The sequence below is a fragment of the Bos taurus genome, chromosome 9 (genome assembly GCF_002263795.3).
Source record: "Bos taurus isolate L1 Dominette 01449 registration number 42190680 breed Hereford chromosome 9, ARS-UCD2.0, whole genome shotgun sequence".
Classification (NCBI taxonomy): domain Eukaryota; kingdom Metazoa; phylum Chordata; class Mammalia; order Artiodactyla; family Bovidae; genus Bos; species Bos taurus.
The window spans coordinates 47,993,600-48,016,257 of NC_037336.1; the positions used below are offsets into that span (position 1 = coordinate 47,993,600).

General features: G+C 32.7%; 1 protein-coding gene across 8 annotated transcripts in view; it reads right to left on the bottom strand.

Annotated features, from left to right (window-relative positions):
• The window catches only part of GRIK2 (glutamate ionotropic receptor kainate type subunit 2), a 731,033-nt gene that overhangs the window by 105,901 nt on the left and 602,474 nt on the right, over positions 1-22,658 (bottom strand). For 6 of the 8 annotated variants that reach the window (XM_059889840.1, NM_001193063.1, XM_024996832.2 and 3 more), the window contains exons 12-13: positions 20,284-20,402; positions 16,459-16,676 (exon numbers count right to left, since the gene is read on the bottom strand). In XM_059889840.1, the coding sequence (XP_059745823.1) occupies positions 16,459-16,676; positions 20,284-20,402 (337 nt within the window). Of the gene's footprint in view, positions 1-16,458; positions 16,677-20,283; positions 20,403-22,658 lie in introns of those variants that run through there. The other 2 variants (XM_024996837.2, XM_024996836.2) reach the window with 2 other exon arrangements.

Genomic DNA, 22,658 nt, shown 5'->3' on the forward strand with positions numbered 1-22,658 from the left:
TGCATGAATTGTGATAATCTAAAAGATGCTTATTCAAAGGTCATTTTCAATAAAAACCCAAATAAGATCGGTTTAATAATTATCCAAACAAAAATGGTTATCTGATTTTATGTAAATTGTCAATGTGATATAATATACAAGGACATAACTCACTGTTATAAGATTTAGGTTTGATTTCTCAAGAAAAATTATATTTAATATAAATTTATGAAGTTATCATGGTTTACTGATCAAATAAACTAAATTCATTCCTATATAAATGCTTAGTATTATTAAAAATATACTTTTGAAAATGAATTATGACTCTCTCAAACTTTGTATATGAATAATTTTATATTCTGTAGTGTGTTTGACAAAATTTCCAAGATATTTAGGTAACTTAAACCTTAGATTAATATTACTGAGTTAGCTAATGGGTATTATTGAGTACGGAAATAATTTCTAAGATAAAATAATGAAACATTTAACACTGAATATAATAATGTTGTGGTTTAGTTGCTAAGTCATGTCCAACTCTTTTGTAACCCCATGGACTGTAGCCCGTCAGGCTCCTCTGTCCATAGGATTTTCCAGGCAAGAATACTGGAGTGGATTGCCATTTCCTTCTCCATAGGATCTTCCCCACCCAGGGATGGAACCCATGTCTCCTTCATTGGCAAGTGGCTTCCTTACCATGAGCCACCGGGGAAGCCCCATGAGTATATTAATTAAGCATTATTTTTTTTTTCTGATATAAATGTAGCCACTCTAGGTTTCATTTGCTACAAGAGATATTTAAAGTAACATTTAATATGTATGTACTTACTGATATTTTGTTAATTGTTTACTGGTTGCTTTTATAGTTCTTGTTTCTTTCTTTTTCTTTTGCTCAAGAGAAGACTGAATATATTAACTCCTCTCACACTCTTCAAAAAATGGAAGAAGAGGGGACTATTCCAAACTGATACATGAATGAACCTTGAAAATATTATGCTAAGTGATAGAATCAGTCACAAAAGGCTGCATGTTATGACTTGACTTGTATGAAATGTTCAGAACAGGCAAATCTGTAGAGATAGAAATTAGATTTGTGATTACCAAGAGCTAAGGGAAGAGTAAATTTAAAAAAAAGTAGGAAATGATTAGTTAGGCTTGTTTCATATATTCCATATTGCTTAATTAGTTAAGCACTGAGTTGACTGGGAAGAGCTAAACAGCAATGGGTTTCAAATTAAAGAGGCACTCATCCTTAGTTAAGCTATACTGCTTCAATCTTATTAGTGTAACTATTAAAGTGATTTTAAGTTCCATCTGAGTCCCTGGAGCATTCACAGTGCCCTCATTATCTATATAATTTTGTTACCTTCAGGAGAAATATTGATCAAATTTGTATGAAATAGCTATGTATTGGACCCTAATAGAGAAATTTTATACCTCTCCATTTTTTTAACATAATTGGTTACTAAAACAAATTATTCAGACTCTGATGCATATCTAAAGGCTCTAATATAAGACATGAGATGAAAATTTTATCTTTAACAAAAGGCCTTCACAGAGCTTCATGAATAAGTTCTACAATGTACTTTGAATTCTTAACTCATTAAAGAATAGACTCCTGGATATAGGCTTTGGGTTGTCATTACTACAAAATATTCAGACTGTAACAGTGAACTGAGTCAGAATTTTTACATCTCTTCTATCTATCCCAGACAGGCATATTTCATGGAAATAGATCAGAATTCCATAATTAAAAGGTATAAAAACTGGTTACAGAAGAATGAATGAACCAATGAAGAAAATTTAAATGTGACTGTTCAGCATATTGTCAGTATTGTCTTTTTCCATTTTTGTGGCTATATAAGGAAACCCTTTCTCTTCCTTCAGTAGTTTCTCTAACATTTGATTTTTTAAGACTTTGCTTTCATAAACGGACATGAAAATATTTAAATATTATCTGATCATGACTTATCCTCTGAAATTCTGAAACTCCTTTTAAGTCCCCTTTGTGTGTGTTAGTCACTCAGTCATGTCCAACTCTTTGTAACTCCATGGACTGTAACCCACAAGGCTCCTTTGTCCATGGAATTTTCCAGCCAAGACTACTGCAGGAGGTTGCCATTTCCTATTTCAGGGGATCCACCTGACCCACAGATTGAACCCATGTCTCTTGTGTCTCCTGCACTGGCAGGCAGATTCTTTACCACCGCACCACCTGGGAAGCCTCAAATTTGTCCATATGCATTTTTTAAAACTAAAAAGATAATTTCATTATTTTTGTTTAAAATAATAGCATATATTTCAATTTAAATACCCGATGGATTATATAAGTCAGTGTAATTTATGCCATCTGCATAAACTATTCAAACAAGTATATTACAATGTTATACCAGTACACACAAGAAATCATTTTGAACTGAGTCACTCCATTGCTGCTGACTGTATCACTGCTGTGTTAATTTGCAATAAAAATTACACAGGTGCTAAATCACTTGCTGTACAGTACAACATCATTCATGATACAAAGTTTAAAATAAAATATAATGTTGTATTTAATGGGAAAATATCTTATACAGCCTCAGCTTCATTGTTTCGATTAAATTAGTTACATTAAAAAAATAAAATTATATTTCTCAGTTCCACTAGCCACATTTCAGGTGATCAACAGCCCTGCAATTTTATGAAAAACCATAATAAAAAAATCCAGGCCTATTTCTTAGCCTGAGATAGTAAAACTTATTTGAGGAGTTTCATAACAAACTACTGATACTGTCAAAATATTCCTAAATTCAAGAAAGAATCAAGGACAAAATACTCAAGTGTTTCTCTAATGACTGCCGCTGCTACTGCTGCTGCTGCTAAGTCACTTCAGTCATGTCCGACTCTGTGTGACCCCATAGACGGCAGCCACCAGGCTCTCCCGTCCCTGGGATTCTCCAGGCAAGAACACTGGAGTGGGTTGCCATTTCCTTCTCCAATGCATGAAAGTGAAAAGCGCAAGTGAAGTCGCTCAGTCGTGTTCGACTCTTAGCGACCCCATGGACTATAACCTACCAGGCTTCTCCATCCATGGGATTTTCCAGGCAAAGTACTGGAGTGGGGTGCCATTGCCTTCTCCTTCTCTAATGACTACTAATAGTAAATCATTGTATCATTATTTTCAAGAAATATCATTAGCAATGTACTAGGCCTGAGATTTGGAAAGAAAAAAAAACTCTGATAAGGATGAGTTAGGGTTCAGTTCAGTTCAGTCGCTCAGTCGTGTCCGACTCTTTGCAACCCCATGAACCGCAGCATGCCAGGCCTCCTTGTTCATCACCAACTCCTGGAGTCCACCCAAACCCATGTCCATTGAGTTGGTGATGCCATCCAACCATCTCATCCTCTGTTGTCCCCTTCTCCTCCTGCCCTCAATCTTTCCCAACATCAGAGTCTTTTCAAATGAGTTAGGGTGAAATTAGTGAAAGTCAGGGAAGCCTGGCTTGCTGCAGTTCATGGGTTGCAGAGTTGGAAATGACTTAGTGACTGAACAACAACAATAAGGATGGATAAGGCAGCTACTGTGGGTCTACTGGCAATACAAAAAAAAGTAACTAGGGTTTGGCTATCACTTTTATTTTCAATAGACAATTAATTTTGCTTTTCTAACCACAAAAGTTTTACACTAAGAATGGCATACATTACTGTATCAGTGTAGAAATAAAAGGAAGCAAAAACTTGCAATGGTTTGACCCCAAAGAGCAGCACTGAAAGTGAAGCCTGGTAGACTTGATGCTTCCTCAACTGCTTCATTTAGACAAAGTCTTCATAAATTGATCTGAAGACTTTGGTTTGCATAATATTAGTTCTCAGACACCTTCAAATGCAGATACAAGTCTTTTTGTCTTTGGAAGATCACCCTTTACCTAAGGCTAGTTTATTTAGCCTCTTGAGAAGGAATGTTGCTGTTGTTGTTTTTTTTTTCCCTTAATTCTTCTTTTTTTTTTTTTACAAATGTAAATAGTGTTTTTCCTGGATTTCAAGGGGATCTATGTCAGATATTCAACACCTTCAACATCATCACTGGAATTGTCACCAACATATTTGTTTATGAGATCTTTTATAAAACATATGCCTAAGGGTTATAATATTCCAGGCAGGCCTGAAAATGGTTGTATTTAACCACGTTCATTTCTTAGTCATGGCCAACTATGCCATCACTTCATTCCATTTTGATAACATGGATTCTGAATTTGCCCAGTGAAATTCTAATTATTTGTTGGCGTCAGGCTGGGGTCCCTGCTGCTAGCATGTCCTGAGCAGCCGAGTATCAATGAGAAACTGAAGTCCAACCCAAATGCATTCAACGTTAATTCTGTGAGAGGGGCACAGGCAAACAAGTGATCTTTCTGATTCATAGAAATGGAAAGGCTGGATAAACTACAGCTAATAGACAAAGAAAAATGTTTCTATGATCATTCCTCTAAATGTTTATTAATATAATTTAACTGAAAAACGTTAACGATTATTTCTACTACATATCTTTTTTCCTCTTTCGTCTGAAGACAAGATTATATTAGGAAGCCTAAACAGATAACTTTTAATATCATCTCTCTACTGATGTTACTTTAAGTTTTGTTTAAAAAAATTATTAAATTTAAATATCTTAAAGCACTGAATTTCTAATATTTTAATGAAATGAACATTAAAAATGAACATCCCAATTTCTTAAATATTTCAGTTAACAATGATTTCTCTGCTGTACATGTGCATTTATATATGAACATTCTTCATGATTATGCAATGACTAAATTGGGTGGGTTTGGAAATTAACAAAAGACTATTTTTTGTAAACTATGCCTCAAGAAAAAATATTTCTATACATATCATAAGAACATTCTCATAACCTTATTCTACTAAATCTTTAAAGTGTATTCCTGAAAAGAGCACCATTACCTGTGCTCAGTAAAAATAGAAGAAATTGTGTAGCTGTATTAGTGCTAAAATCTTTAATATTGAAATAAGAGGAAAGCCAAGAAGATCAAAATATATCTATAGAAAAAATGCTGGAGGTTATTGTGACAGGATATTAAGAATTGTCTTTGGAGGTTGGACTTGGGACATTTTCCCCTTCTTTTACTAAAATTCTTATGAGTCATATACATTATTTTCATAAGAGAAAAAGAAATTTGTTAAAAATACAATGACTAAAATTTATAGAGAAGAACAATTAAAAATGGGAGTTTTTCTTCTATATAAGCAAAAATTCTGAACATGAATTTTTGTCAAAGCAAATCTCACATGTTAATTAAAAAGACCATTATTTAAACTATTAATATAAACCATTAATTAAAAAGCTATATGTAAGTTATGGATGGAAATGGATTCATGATTAGTTTTATTTTTTAAGCAGTACAAGAACTGAAATAATAATCCAGAAGATTATCCTTAAATAAGTATTTGAAAATAATCTACAATCAAGATTAAATTATTAATGAAACAAAAATGCAATGAAGTGTCAGATCCTAGCATTAACAGTAGGTAAGTTGGGTATATTTCCAGGAATTCAAACATTTATATTCGGGGAAATCGTTTCACCTGCTACAGAGTTTAACAATTCAACTATTAAATTCCATACATAAGAATTGTAGTAAGTACATAATGGGAATTTGTCACATGTTCAGGTCTCTATGTAAACAATCTATGAGACCCAAATTTACACCCCTAGTTTAACCTATAAGAACATAGAAACCTGGAGAGCCTGGCTAAATAATCCCAAGTGGGAGGCAGATGTAGGATTTCATGCCACAATCTAGACTATGCACTTAATCATTATGTTAAAATGCATTATAGTGGCTCAACAACTCTTTATATACATTATTAATGCTGTTTTCTGTTTCTTTGGTCTGTACTTAATTGTTTTTGTAGTAAATTAAAATGAGGCACAAATTCACAGTGTTCTGAAAACAGTCAAGGGACCTACAAAGCAAACTAATTTCTGGTGTAGCCTCTAATTAGCTATAATTACAATATTTAATAAATGAAACACCTACTTTTAGAGATAATCAAATCTTTTCACTATACTCCACTAATATAGGCTAATAACAATCAAAAGCATTATTCAAATGCTGTCAGGAAATATAAAAGTACAATTTATCGCCAACCCTGTTAACATTTCCTACCAAAACAGATTTCATATGGAAACTGGTTATAAGAAAAATAAATTATGTAATCATCAATAATTTAACTTCAATTAAGCTGGCATGTTTTATTCCTAAATAACTCATTCATTCAAATATGTTTGCACATATACACATACATTCACTCATCAGAAATGTTCTTTATTTATTACTATTAAAGAATTTCTCTGAATATTTGAATCCAATAAGAGTGCTCACCAGTAAGCATTAGAGATTTTAACAATTGTAGGCACTGCCAGGATCATTAATATTAAAGAAAAAAAATGAGTTGACTAAGACATTTAATAGTAATATTTAATCCAGTTTTATTTTTAAAACAATATTTTTAGGACACTATTATTCAGCTTGCAGTTACCAATGCCTATTAACAAGTTCTGAAGTTTATTTTGTCCTTTTTTTCCAATCTATGTGTGGGTTAAGCAGAAGGATATAAAAAACTAGGAATGAGTTATGACTTCTTTACTCTTTGTGAATATGCATGATAATTGAGTATCAGATCACTGAGTGTCAGAATGACTCAAAACCATACATTATGCTTGCTTCCAAAGGGGAATAACCATTGGCAGCAGCATTAATAGTAAACTTCATTTTACTTTATGATATAATGAAAGGACTAACTTAACAATCATGTGATGTCTTAAATCAGCTCTTAATGTCAAAGAACAAAGTGATATTACTGTTATTCAGACTTTGGGAAAGGAATAAGGTACAAATGAACAAAAGAAAATTCAGCTGACCAAAAATTCTAATTAGTGTAAATTCCATTTGCAGGGAAAGAACAGCTTCTCTCCAAAGAGACATTACAGTGCATGCAAAATCAAGAACATTAACTGCCAGAGATATTCTGGATTTAGTAGAGGTTTCAGTGTTGTCACTCTAATTAACAGACAATCCAGAGGACTAGAATAATATGTCTTTTATGATATTTTAAAGTTGGATGCCCCCCAAAAAACCCATAAAAAAGTAAGCATGATTAATAGATCTTAGCCTCAATGCCAATAAATGTAATTTCCTAAAAAAATTTACATAACAGAGTCTGGATTTTTTGTTCATACATTTGTTTTCAAATCATTCTTGTATATGGTTATGTATGTATATGAAATCATCACTTTATTTTTAAGAAATAAAACATGATAGGTTTTTTTATATTTATCTCAAGCCTAGTTTTTCTGTGTCCAGAAATGCGTCTTTCTTGAATTTCTTTCAAATTTTTGCCTAACCAGTGGCTATAAACTCTTACAGTGACAACTATTATCCATTATCCAGCACTTGACATGTCAGCTCGACATCACTATATTAACTGATTTTCAAGTTTTCTCATTCCCTGGGGGGGCCTCTCTCCTACGATTGATGAGGTACAAGGCAGTGTTTGAGCTGCCATCCTGACCTCACAAACAGCAGGAGTCGTCCCTGCACAGAGCAGAGAAGGGAAGGCAAAGGAGAGAGAGAACCACAGCTATCCTGGAATAACAGGAGATCCACATACTTGCTTTCCAAGGCAATTAAAACATTGTTTCTCAAACTTTACACTTCAGTGGAATACATGACTTGTTTCTTTCATTCAAGTGCTGCAAGTCTTCATTGGTACATATTGAAACTGTAACAATTAGAGACTAAATTTTTGTCTCTGATATTTCACAGAAGCTAGAATAAAAGTGGCCGCTCCTTCCAAGTTTAAATACATTGAAACTCTAATCACTTATAATTCCCAGAATGGTGTTATGGCTTACTTTTTAACTACTGAATTCACTCTGGCAGAACTTGGGTAATAAAAACCATCATATTCTAATTTTCAGACAGCTTGATAGAACCTCTCTTCTTAGTATAGATAAAGTGTAATGGAGCACTTTCTTTCCCATAGGAAAGTCTTTGACTCATATGCTCTGATGCCAGCTAGCCTTCACATCTGCTGTTTCACAATTGATAGCTGTAACTTGGCATGCTAAACTAGTGTCTGATGAACCAGCTTTCCTCAAAGGCACCATTTTATTTCTTGCAATGGGAACATAGTAAAATGGTGTTGGTTTTCTGTAGGCCTTATGCAAATCCCTGTAATAAACATAGGATCGGGCCTCACATACAATAAATTGTGTGTTAGATGAGGATGGGGGAAGGAGACAACCTCTTTGGGTAAAAATCACTTCTTTATTCTGCCAATAAATTAAATGCATCATAAAGACTTGGTTTAAATATTTCAAACTTGACTAATTAATATCAAAGCCATACTAGACACTGAAAAGAATACAAAAACACTTCAAAAATACCAAATGTATAATATTAAACAAAATATTAGCATTTAAACTAATGTGATCCATTACCTATAATCAATATCTTGATATCATTAATAGAGAAAAAAATAATTTTGGAGAGTCAGAGAAATAATATGGCTACAAAAATCTGTGTTGAGTTTTTTTTTTCCTAGAAAAAAGTATCTGATGAAAAATACATCAACATGAAGAAATGAACATTTCAGTAATAGTATTAATCACTAATCTAAACTGACTACTCAGATATGCTGGTCTTCAATCATACAAAACTTCTAAGTTTTGTTTCACTCTTCTAAGCTTGTAGAAAAAAATTCAAAGTAAACTAAATTATCCCCAAAGTTGAATACCCTAAGTAAACAAAAAATTTAAAATGAAGTCTCTCTTTATTCTGAATAACCACAGAGTAATTGCCCAGGTAGGACTTGCAAGCAAGTTATCAAGAATAGATTTCGGCCAAGATTTAAACTATCTGGTTTTCCCATTTCCCAAGATAAAGCAGAATGTCAGGTTTGAGAAACATTTTGCTTCAGTTTAGATCCATAGGGGGATACTGAAGAATTATAGTGACACAAAGGAAGACTTCAATTTTAATTATGTAATAATTTATTCCCATCCATTAATGTAGGTACATTTTTTTTCCACAAGGAAAGGAGTGACAGTGGCTCACCAAATATTATAGAATTGTACAATAAGCTCAGGCAAGAAAACTGCATGAGCCTAAATTTCAAATGGTTCAGGTTGGGAAGTTCCCCTGGGGGAGGGACTGACAACCCACTCCAGTATTCTTGCCTGGAGAATCCCATGCACAGAGGAGTCTGGTGGGCTGTAGCCCATAGTGTCAATAAAGAGTCAGACACAACTGAGCAGGCACACACACAGTGTGAAGTATTTCATCTCTTCTTAATCTCCTCCCCATTCGGAAAACAGAAAAGTCGCATGTATTAACACAGTCCTTTCAAGACTCTAGTATGCCCTGTTATAGGTCTCTTCTTTAATTGCCCCTCCATCCCCGCCTTGACAGAAGAAACTGCAATAAAGGTCTATAAAAGAAAGGTGAATATATTCACTGCTCAGTTCCCATAAGACATATGCTTTCTCAACTTGTTAGGGACACAAACAAAAATCAGGATTTACCCCCACCATATTTCTTTGAGCAAGGAGAAAGTTCTAACCTTCTTCATCCAGCTACAAGACAGTTCTTATGCACACCTATCAAGAGCCTCCAGGAATTGTGTCAAAAGTGAAGATGTAATTATACTATTTATTCTCAGCAAACCTGTTGAAAAAGGCTTTAAACAGAATTCAAGTAAATAATCTAAAAGAAGTAAGAATGTGGTCAGCAGAATTACCATTTCATGCCTTTGTCTGATATTTTGCAATGTCTGAGTTGCAGAAGAGAAAAATGCCAACTGTAAAATGAAAGAAGTAGAAGTGGATGCAATTAGTTAATAACAAGTATTACCAATAAACAAGGGGCTATTTAAATATCAAATTAACTCTTTCTGCACATTAGAATCACCAGTGGAGGTTATAAAAAAGATGCCCAGGATCCTGCCTCAAGGAAGTTTAATCACTTGGCTTGGAAAGAAGTGCTCTTTGAAAGCTCCCCAAGTGATTCTAATGTTCTAATGTGCAGATAGGTTGAGACTAATGATGTACACGAATGGATATTTTAAAGATGTTTACAACTTAGAGGATTGTATATCCAATAGAACAAAATAGTGACACTATCCTTTGTAAAAGAAAAATTGATAAGAAAACCAAGACTATTATTCATCAATGATATGATTGTCACAGACAAGACCATATTTCCATATGCTATGCATGTGATTTAGTCCTATAGTTTGCCATATTTTCTAGGACTTCATTAGATAAAAAAATAGCCCCATGATTTAAAGTAGTGCTTTAACTGGGGGTTCTAATAAAGTAGTCAGTATGACTAACTTTACTGGGCTATGGTCTAGAACAGGGGTCCCCAAACTCTCGGATCTAATGTCTGATCATCTGATGTGGAGTTGATATAATAATAATAGAAATAAAGTGTACAGTAAATGTAATGTGCTTGAATCATCCTGAAAATATCCAGACACCCCAGTCCGTGGAAAAATTGTCTTTTGTGAAACTGGTCTCTGGTGTCAAAAAAAGTTGGGGACTGCTGGTCTAGAATTTTTGATGCATACATAGGGAGGCATACTCTTATCAATGAGTCAAACATTTTTATCACAAAATTTGCTGCCAATATAACTATTCTCATATTAATATTTTATCTTTAAATTATTTTATAGTTATAGAGAAAATATTTCCCATGTGAGACAGAAAAATAACATTTGAGACCTTTTTTGCTAGGAGGAGAAAGGGGGCTATCATTACTAAGCATAAATTGATTCCAAGTAGGTTAAATTAACTGTGAACAAAGCTGTATGCTGGTTAGTGATACATACCTAAATAAAGGGGGCAACCCTTAGATTGAGCAAATATTTAAGAAATAATCCCTGTACTTACTAAAGTACCATATGAATTTTCCAATTATTATATTGTCAAAGAATCCTTTCTGGATAATGGTAGAAATCATTAGAATATATTAAATAGTAAATCTGGTACATAATGAAAATCATACTCAATTTCTATCCATGTGCAAATAATTATTGAACCTTTTTTTTGTGATCACCATGCTTAATTAAGAATTTGCCATATAAAATACAAAGTCATTAAAGAATAAGTTCTGGAGATATAATGTGAAGCATATGATTATAGTCAACAATACTGCATTATAAACTTCCAAGTTGCTAAGAAACTAGATCTTGATTGTTCTAACCACAAAAAGGAAATGATAATTATGATGTCACTAAGATGTTTTCTAATGCTATAGTAGTAACCATACTGCAATACATATGTCTCTCAAATCAATAGGTTTTTCACCATAAACTTACACAATGCTGCATGTTGATTATATAAAAATTAAAAATAAATAAAATAAATTCAAAACTAATGTTAAATACCTTTGCCACGTCCAAAAACTATTCTAGGTCAATTTCCTGAATATGCAAAATGGAAATTCCCAAGTATTTTACCATCAACTTATGGGGAAAATAAGCATTTATTTCAGAAAACACTTTTTGATCTAAAAAATAACTATAGATGCCATGTTAAGAATTTACTTTTCTAATGTATAAATCTCTTTATAGTAAATATATTATAATTCCATTAGCACCACTATTCTCAATAAAAATAACAGAATTTATGTTCTGCAGAAATTAAGATCTATGAATAGTATGCTTCTAAATCCATTTATTAAGTGCATGCAGTAAACTGTCAACTTTTTACATTCTATCCCTTGACTCAGAAACTACTTATGTTCTTTTGGCATTTAAGAAGCAAAAATCAGTCAAGCTTTCAGAAAATCATTACAGGCATGCCACACAAGCAATTCAGCCTTAAAAACCTGTACTGTCACCCCGGCATAATTTAATTTTAGAAGACCATTGAACTGATAAGCTCAGAATAAGTAGCAGACTATACAGAACATGCTATAGTTGTATCTGCCCCAATGGTTTAAGGCAAATGTTTTAGAAACTTAATATGATCAAACAGTTGAGGTCATGTGGGTTAGCCCAAATGACTAATGTATTTAGCTCTTTTGAGTAATGATGGTTATGCCATGATGTCTTTGGCTATTACTTTTATTGTCAATATTATGAGTTCCTTGGTTATTGGTTTCATAATTAATAAGTCACTTAACCTCTCCATGGCCCAGTTTCCTCATCTGTTAAATGAGCATAATGATAATTGCTTCCTACCTTGATAGGGGTTGCTGGCAAGATTAATGAGTTGGCATTTAGAATGTACTTTGAATTCTTCTAAAGAGGGAAACTATGCATAAAAAAATGAAACTAAATAATATCTTCTTTTTTACTAAGTAACAAAAGATAAAACTACCCTCCCCAGATGGATTAATCCATTTGCTTGCATTCCTAACTCTGTAACCTTCATACACTCTTGAATAAATTGATTTTTTAACCTAAGGTTAAAATGAAAATACTATGGAGGGCTACATATTTTGAAGAAACCTTTCCAACTCTCTACAGAATAGAAAATTTTTCAAAGTAAACGCATATTCTAAACATAGCTAAAATCCTTCATCACAGGTGTTGCATCAATGAATGCAATATTCATTGTTCCAAAAGATAACTGTACAGAATTTGGTTAAGAAAAAGTGAGTTGTGCCGTAAAGGAAACCTAACTATGTAACACTGATAGTAGATGGTGGAGTTAGGAATTAAGCTCAGGTTTCTCTGATTCCAGTTTCCTTCCCTCTTAACTATTCTAAATTGTAGAATATAGGTTCAGAAGTATTAAGTGATTTACATTAGATATTTGATACTACTTAAATGTTCTTTCAACATACGGCAGAATTTATTAAATAACTATAAAAGAGGACATGTATTTCCTGTGATATCTTTAGGAAAGACAGACTATATTAGTGTATGTAACAAAACCAGAGATTTCAGGGAGACCAAACCCAGAGAGAAAATTTCAGAAATTGAAAAACCCGAGTCACGAGTTGCACAGAAATGTGATTTCAGCATCATTTGTAAAACACATGATTCACTTTGAAAATCTAGGGATTCTCAAAAGAGATCATAATACCTACCGGCTATAGCCGAGTTATTTTTGAGCTGATAATCTACATGTACTCATTCTCCTAATCTTTATACTTCAAGGAGAAAAGCATTTGCTAGTTGCTTGGTAACATTCTGTACTGTGTTGGGGTGAGGTTTCAGTTTGGCTGCACCAAGTTCCTAGATTCTGAGAAGAATGGTTTGACTCCTACTTTATTGTTTTTCAATAAGATCCCTGGGCCCTCAGCTATTTTATTATCTAAATATGACTGTGAACATGTTGACGATGTCATATAGCTTTCTATTGTTTTACATGAGATTACAATGAAGAACCACCGACTGCTCAGTTTTGAATTATTTTCCCAGTCATTGCTTTACATTTATCCCTGGAGAGAATATGTGTGGCGTGTAATGGATATAGGGGAAATGAATGAAATCTTCTTGACAACAGTATACATGTAAGGTCAATGAACAAAGTCAGGCATGTTCTTTGGAAAAAGAATTATTCAGTGCTGTAGAATGACTGTGTAACTCTGTTTCTGCAATACTGAACACTCACCCCTCCTTTAAGCCCAGATATCTTAAGCCAGCTCTTGCTTGTAGTAATACATTTTTACCATTCTTTAAAATAATTTTTGGAACTGAGCTGTTCCAGAACAATTAGCTAACAGCAGGGTCTTATTCAATTAGTAAAAACAGGATGGAAATTCCTTTAGAAAGTCAATGCCTTAAGGGTGCTTCCTAGAGTGTTTGTATGCATTGCTGTTAATTAAGAAATAAAATAATGGTATCAGATGTAAATTGACTATACACAATAGTCTCTGATTCATTGTAGAATTTCAAAATGAGTGTGCAATTGCTTAAATTCCAGATTGGTAGGGATTTTTTTTTTTTTAATTCATACTAATAGCTGGTATAGAAAGTGAAAGTGTTCATCTCTCAGTCATGTCCAACTCTTTGGGACATCCTGGACTGTATCCCGCCAGGTTCTTCTGTCCATGGAGTTCTCCTGGCAAGAATATTGAGTGGGTTGCCATTCCCTTTTCCAGGGGATGTTTCCAACCCAGGGATCGAACCTGGGTCTCTGGCATTGCAGACACCAGGAAAGGAGCTTTCATATGAAAAAAAATTCATACCAATAGCTAGTATAAGCATATAGTTTAACAAGCCAAAATATGTAGCTGAAATTAGTATCATTTAGGGATACACTAAAATAACTAAAGAAAAATCAACATTTACTAAATACTGTATCCTTTTAAATTTTAATGCCTTTTCAAGTTTCAACAGTAAGATGTCAGCATGTGATAAAACTATCAACATAATTGTCACCTTAGTGATTATCACTGTATGGTTTTTATTGTGACTACTGCACATTCCCAAAGGCTTCAATTTTACAGAAAGAAAGTCTGTGCTGCTAGAAACAGAAAGTTGTTTCACATCAATTTTCTCTGGGTGCTAGAGGCACTCCCATGTATGAGAAAAGAAAACTAGAGATGAAAGACTAAGAAGAAAACTGAAAAGCAAAGAAACGTGAAGTTAGGTAAAATGACACTGCAAGAGAGCAACTAAACTAAAACAACAACAGCAGCAACAAAAAGCATAGCAGAAGACTAGAAAGATTGTAAAGAAAAGAAATGGAGAAATAAGCTCAAAGATGGGGAAAAGGTGAAAATTTTCAGTGATTTTTCCAGAGGTGTATCTTGCTATAATACACAAGAGCTTTGAAACGTGATATATGAGCAATCTAGAAAATAAAAACAAAATTTGAAGTATTTGTGAGGCTAAAATAATTACTTCTGGTATCAGACCACTTGCATTAGTACTTATATTCATTATTGTACAAACTCAACTTCAAAAGTCCCTCGAATACTGTGATAATTTAAATGCACCACATATTCACTCTCTACAAAGTTACTAACACTGATGATATACATTTATAATTTTAAATAGCTAGTCTCTTTTTTCATTAAAAAAGGTTTTTTAAATAAAAAAAACAATATTAATATGTAATACTCAATTGGGAAAAATGATCAATTGCAATTAACATAATCAAATAGCACCATATTGATCTCAATGACTTGCTCATACTTGATTATTCAATAAATTTAATTAAATGATAATAATTTTCCAATTAAATGTAAAATATGCATCCAATCTTTAAGCTAGCCATTAAAAATATTCTCTTTGAAAGCAATTTAATTTTAAGAATTATGTGTATTTGACTAAAACATTCAATCAATCTCATTCTTTAGGCATTTGGTGATCTCCAGAACCCCCCCCAAAAGCTGATTTAATTTGGTAAGAATTTTCACAAAGAAAATTATATAATTATTTGGCAAGTTAACTCATATTAAATCCTGTTATATGATCACTGATCCCATCTCCAACAAACTATAAATTTCTTAAAAGTGAGAATTAGATATCATTTGCTCTAGAATACCCAATGTATAGCACAGTTTCTGGTACTTGGTAGGTGCTTCCTGGAGGTTTGTTGAAATAATTTATTTTATAGCTTGAGTCAGTTATTTTTTAAAGAGAAAAACAATCTACCACTTCTGCACACTTGAACTGCCAATTGCATTTGTGTGAACAATGACGGAAACTACCAAGGCTTAAAAATTTGCTAAATTACAAACAATATAAAAATAGTAAAATAGAAAATAAATTATGACATGATACTGATTCCCTAAAGTGGAATCTCCTCATTGGCTCTACTCTGACCCAATGAGATCAGTGGAAGTAAGGAGACAATCTGAATATTAAAGAGGAGGACAAGATGCTATGCGCCTGGAATTTGGTGCCACCATAATTTCCATTAAATGTTTAACAGACTTCCCCACTGGAAACCACTGCATGCCAATGGGGTAGCCCATTTTGAGATTCTTCGCCTTCCAGAATATTTGATGGATGATTGTCCAGCGAAAAGGAACTGTTTGTGCTTATTTTCCTTGTTTTTCTGTAGGCTCTCAACAAGTAAAACCTGTTTCATCTTAACAGAAAGAAATGCCTATATGGAAAACATTCTTACATATAATCACTTTATTCTTCTGGAATATCCACACCTTGTAGAGTCTGAATCTCCCACTATTCAATTTTCAGTAGATATAGTACTTTGTCTAGTTACATTCAATGACAAAACCTTGGTGGGGAAAATAATGTTACTTCTGAACAGATTTTCCTCCAAACAAAGATGAAATACTTATAAAGCAACAACTCCTTGCCATTTGCAAGTATTAAAATTATTTGCCTTGATGACCATATATTTAGTTGAATATGTCTCCAACCCATGAGAAATATGCTATTGATTATTCTCTACAAATAACAACGTTCCTATGCTCTTACATTCATTAACAAGAAAAGGTTTGTTTGTGTTCTATCATTTTAATACATAAATTTTAGATAACCAGTAGGACTTACCTTGAAAAAAGTCATGGTTGCACCATCCTCTACTGCTCCATACTCTATCTTGGTTTGTTTAGCTAAATCATCAGCAGAGTCAATAGGGGATTCCATGCGCTCCACTGTCAGAAAGGCGGCTAAGTTAGCAGTATACGAAGAAATGATGATAAGTGTGAAAAACCACCAAATGCCTCCCACTATCCTGGTGGAGAGCGCTTTGGGCATGAGCTCAGAACCTAACAAAGATTGGGGGGAAAAGGTAAGACGAATACAGAGAATTTGATCAGCAGTCAGGTACTTTTGGTCACAGTGGAAGAATGGAATCACTGTGTAATAAAAGCTTAAATCATAGATTTACATATCACTTTAGTAAGCAAGGAACAACCCCGTGGGAGAGCAGAGGCTAATTTCAGATAGCATGTCTCTTAGGACATCTGTGTTTACATATAGTGACAGGAGACTGGAGCTCTACCTGAGACAGTACAAAATAAGAATCACATATTAATGACTGGATAGCCTTTATAAAAATAGCATTAGAATGGAGAATATCTCTCCTGTTTATAAACTACTGTTATAGATTATCACATTCTTGTTAGTTAAGTAGGTTTTAGAAGAAATGATTTAATGTACATTTTGATCCATTTCTTAACAAGCTTTATTTATGAGAAGTTTCATTATTCATGTATATGAAGCTCAAAAATCTTGTCTATACTGCCATTTTAAAAAGTAATGTACGAAAACAATTTCAGTTATCCACATTTTTTGAGCCAGGGGGCTTCAGTCCAGTTTTTATTTTAAAATAGGTAGTAAACTATTTTTTTATGCATAAACAAACGTCTCCTGTCACTATAGTTAGCTTCAGTGAGGGAAATCAGAATAAGAATAAATAGTTAAATTGGCATAAATTTATTTTTACACACATATACAAATTTCATAGTTATAGTACAATATGTGGCTGGAGTTGCCTGCTCATGGTATTAATAAGAGAATGAGATCTGATCATTACATATTGCTTTTGATTATTATTAATTTTAATTAATTTAGATTATACATTAAAATTCTAACACTTTTTAAGTTGAGTCTATTAGTTTTACCATGTTATTTATAGCCTTAATATGTAAATGTATAAATATCAGCATGTATAACTTTTTAATAAGAAAAGTATACAAAATTTATGTATATATATTACTATTTACCCTTCATCATTTTGAACCTATAATCAAGAAAGCACTGTCTACAAATAAATTAATTTTAATAAGGTTTGAGTAAAATGGAATGAAGCAAAGATGGACTCCATGTTTTATATATTTTTAAATATAATAATGAATCCAGTAAGATAACATATCTCTATATGCATTAAACATACAACAAATTATTCATGCTAACATTGAAAAGAAGTGGTATCATGACTTGGTTCTAGCAAAACAGCCCATCTTATACTGCAGTTCATCTTACCCTTCCAATTTCAAACAAACAAACAACATTTTAGAAAGCAGACAGACTTGGACATGACAGCCAACTCCAGCTCCAGACTCTTGCCTACCACTCTGTAAGAAAAGCAAAACAAAATAAAACAGAAAAGTACCTTTCTGATGTAGTTGCTCCTAGGCCCTGTCAGACACACACTTGGACACTGAAACACTAAAATATTCCCACCATGATCAGCAGCTTTGGCTGCCCAGTCTACCATTTCTTTTCTTTTTTTTTTTTGAACAACACCACCAATAAAGTCAAACAAGACTGGGAAAGAAAAGAACAGTGGAGACATTCGACAAAAATGGCCCAATTACCACAAGTTCATATCTTACCCAAGGACTTAAAGTGAATACCTCTTAGGCTAGTGAATCAGAGCCTGGTTAGGGGCTGACTGTCATGTACTCAAGGTAACGTCATGTCCAGCACTATATCCCACTAATTCCTGGGGAGCTGGGCATCAGCCAGAATAGTATGGGTTCCTCTTTCATGTATCCACCAGCAGTGAAGTAGTTATGTGGCAAAGCAAATGTACATTTGAATTTTTCATTGCTTGGATTGCTTGTCATCATTTTTAGAGATATTAGATATAATTTTATTTCTTATTGCTAGATTTTATAAATATCAAGTTATCTCACCAATATTGAAATTCAAAAATATCCAAATATTTTATAAATTATACATAAAATTAATATCCTATTTTTCAAAGTGGTAGGAAAAATAATTTTAAAAACTTTATTATGGTTAGATCTTTACTATGAGAATAATTCGTTCCAGGCTATCAAAGTTAGTTATTAGCAGGTTACTAGCAATGTGCCTGGGTAAATCACATAATCCAGTGCTACTTGGAAGAGATTTCTGTCTCATGTGATTTATTTTTATTCACTTTTATATTTTTTAAAATAACTCCAATATTATCTTCCAACTGTAAATAAATTAAGGGGAAAAAAAAAGCCACTGAATCCAAAATGTAGGAAAGGGCAAATACAGTTATTGATTATTCATTTTATTTGGAAAGAGATGCCACACACTTAATTAGTTTATGTAAGAGTTCTCTGAACTTTCAAGTTTCAGATTTAAATACGTATATATCTGGATGTTCATATTTTTAAAAGCAAAAATTATCTAATTAGTAGGACTGCTTGCAACATGAATTTAAGTTAATTTTTTCCTTTTAATATGCAATATTTACTTTTAGTTTAGGAAGTAGTTTATAAATGAAACAGTCAGAAATAATGGATTTATGCATAATATTAAACATGCAAAAGGAAAGTATCTATTTTATTAACAACAGTTTATAATTCAACAATAAATTTTCTCTTCTTCAGTGCTGTAATGCAATTGCCAAGTGAATTTCTTCAATGTGGATCATAAATACACCAGTAAAATTTAAGGTAAACACTTATATGGGTGTAGTAACCCTTATAAATAAGTATGTTTTCTTTCCTTAATCCAGTCACTGTCAGTTGTTAAAGGGCATTTTGATTTATTTACAAAATTTTAAAACTTAAAAATATTACATTTTAAATGCATAAAATAGTCTGGTTTTGAAATCTTTTATATTGAGTAGTAGATCTGACATATTAATTTACTGAACTTTATATAAATATTAAAAGATTAATAAAAGAAATCACAGCAGCAAAAAATAAAAAAATCAGCTTGGGAGAACTGAGACTAAAATAATAAATTCATAATTATAAATATACCATTAAAACATATTGCATGTATTATGTCATTTTCTAAGAAAGGTAGCCTTTACTTTTAACAATAATATTATAATTTTTAAATAATTATAAGAGTATTTTTGCATGCACTTCTGAGCATGCAATACTTTATATTCTTATATACTATCAGATGCAGCTAATATTTTACTTGTAAAGGTAACTCTAAATGGTTAAATATTTTATTTTTACAAATTTATATGCAGTAGATTTACTAATCATGCAATACAAAGGCATCTAATCATCAAGAATTGATAGGAAAGGGAATTTTTTACATCAAAATGAAACAGGAAACAGGAGCAATACACTGTATTCTTGTCTCAAGAAGATGCAGTCTTAGTGGTGCTTTAAACACAGCTTCTAGCTAATGGATCAGGTTAGCTTGGTTATCTATGAGATAATGTATCTACTATAGGTTAAGAAAGTTAGATGATATACTTTATGTGCAATTGCAAAAGCTAATTATTTTCTCAGAATCTCCCTTGGATGGGATTTGAGAATGCCTAAATGCATCAGATAGATGGAGAAGCTGGATTATGGTTACATGCAGAGAGGCACCCATGCAAGCGACTTGTGCCAGCGAGAGCTGTCACCCCCAGCAAAGAGTGGGACATGGTGCCCAAGGGAAATAGCAGGCTGAATCGTATACCTTGCTGCATGAGAGCTCCAACTCCAAACCAGAAACTATTTAGCAAGGTGAAATTGTTTTCCACCACGTCTGAGTCAGGGTTGCAAGGGTGTGGGTTATACCACTCATAGGGACTAAACCTGTGGTAATTGACAGAAGAAAAGAATATATTTAAATGGCAGTAAGAAGACATTCTATCCAGCATTTTTGCTGCAAAAGAAACAGAAAGACAGGTAAGATTAAGCAGAAACCAGAAATCAGCATTTTTATAGTACAATTTCATATTCATGACAGCAAATTCTAGTTTTTAAAGATACCTATCCTTATCAGCTGATTACATATTAAGATGACTAGTAGCATTTCTTTACCATATATGACATAAGAGAAAAATGTGTATCAGTAAACAAAGATTTTTAAGATGTAGGCTTATCAAGAGAAGGATTAACAAAATTTTTTTAAAAACTAGAAATTCATTAAAGAAGAAAAACAGGTATGAAATAAACATTTTTAAAACTGGAAAAATTGTTAAAGACAGGAGAAATGATACAAAATCACTTTGAGAATTTTTTATGTTATAATAGAAACTACCAAAGTGAAAGAGATTAAGTAATCAGTGAATAATTATTTTTCTTATAAGAATACAGTACCATGTATTTATATCTTTATGTGTGACAAACTCAAATCCAAACAGAAAACCAAATCAGAATGAACTACACTCTTATATATGCTTCTGACTTCATTATGTGTTTCAGAGAGGCTGGCTATATGCAAGATATCAAAGCAGTGTGAGAAGCAGGAATGCATATGGAGACTGGGTGTCCACATATTATTTGTTTTCAAATCTACAATTAATTTGAATCACTGCTTTAAGAAAAAGAAAATTAATCTAATTTTTGAGACCAATTATAGATGGTTTTAGAAATATAAACAAAATCTCTTAAAAAATTTAAATCAAGAACTTTATAAATTGTCATGTGTACACATAATTTATCCTAGTTATAATCCAGATATAATTTTCAATTAATGGTACTATCAAAAAATAAACTAACAAAATATTTTCCCTAATATCTCAAATTTTAAAGCCACTCTTTTACAAATCAAAATTAGTGTGCGTGCCCTTTATGAAAGCATTAAAAAATCTTGCATTCAATCAAAGTTACTTGAATAATGTATCTGTCACTTCAGAAAGCCCAATTTTCTTCACAATAATCTTTCTGACATATTAAAATTCAGAAGATCAAACAAACCATTTACATCCTCCTAATGCAATTTTTAGAACACCCTTGTTTTAATAGCCTATCCTTGACAAACGAAGGAATGTTTTGTTTGGTTCTCTAAGTTAAACTGACACACTGAACAGAAAGGTTGATTGGATAGTAATTAAACATTCTGATCTGATTTGTTATGTCTGACTGAAGTAGAACTAGCTTTGGTTGTAAACATTTTATTTTTATTTAAATGCCTTTATTACTTTTACCCTAGTAAAAATAGTTATATACATTTTTAAAAGTACTTCAAAGTATTAGAATGTTGGTCATCAAACTTTATCCAAGACTGTCTTTTTAAAAAAAAAAATATTATTAATTTTCAATTAACTATCCATAAACAATTCGCTGTTCATCAGAAGAAAAGTGATCTAGTAATCAGATCACAGGCTCTGAAGCTGAACCATGCATCTCCATGGCCTTGGACAAGTTCTATAAACTCTATTTTTAAACAATAAATATTTTAAAATGTGACTTTGCCTGTAGATACATATTCTGACTCCTATTCTGATTCCTGGAAAATTAAACTTTTCTTTTCCTACTGTTGACAGTATATCAGCTATAAACACAAAGCTGGTCTGTAAAAGCTGAATTTAGTTTTTGTACATAACAAATCCTAAAAACATAACCACAGAGATTGAGCATGTAAAACCTGGCTAATCAAGATCTCTGATTTTTACACAGAATCCCATGAGCCCTTGAATTTTATAAGTGCTTCAAGGGATTCCATTCAATGGGGAGAGGGAGATGTAGTTTTGGGGGTTGCAGAAATGGAAGTATAAATATGGAGGATTTTGCCCTTCCTCTCCATATGTGTATGTATTTATACATGTACATATAAAAATATACATATATTTTTCATTCTGAGAAGGTAGGAAAGGAAGGAAGGAAGACAGGGAAAGAGAAATGAGGGAGGAAAGTGGAAAGAGAAATGGAAAAAGTAGGGGGGAAAAATCTGGAAATACACTGGTTTCAAGAGACTAATAACTACCGCAGTGAGTGATTCTTATATAATTTAATTGAAAGAAAGGAAAAAATGTATGACAAACTAATACTTAAATTCAAATTATGTACACCTTTCACCTTCTCCACTCTGTCTGCTTTTTACTTTAGCATGAAGATCTCCAGTGG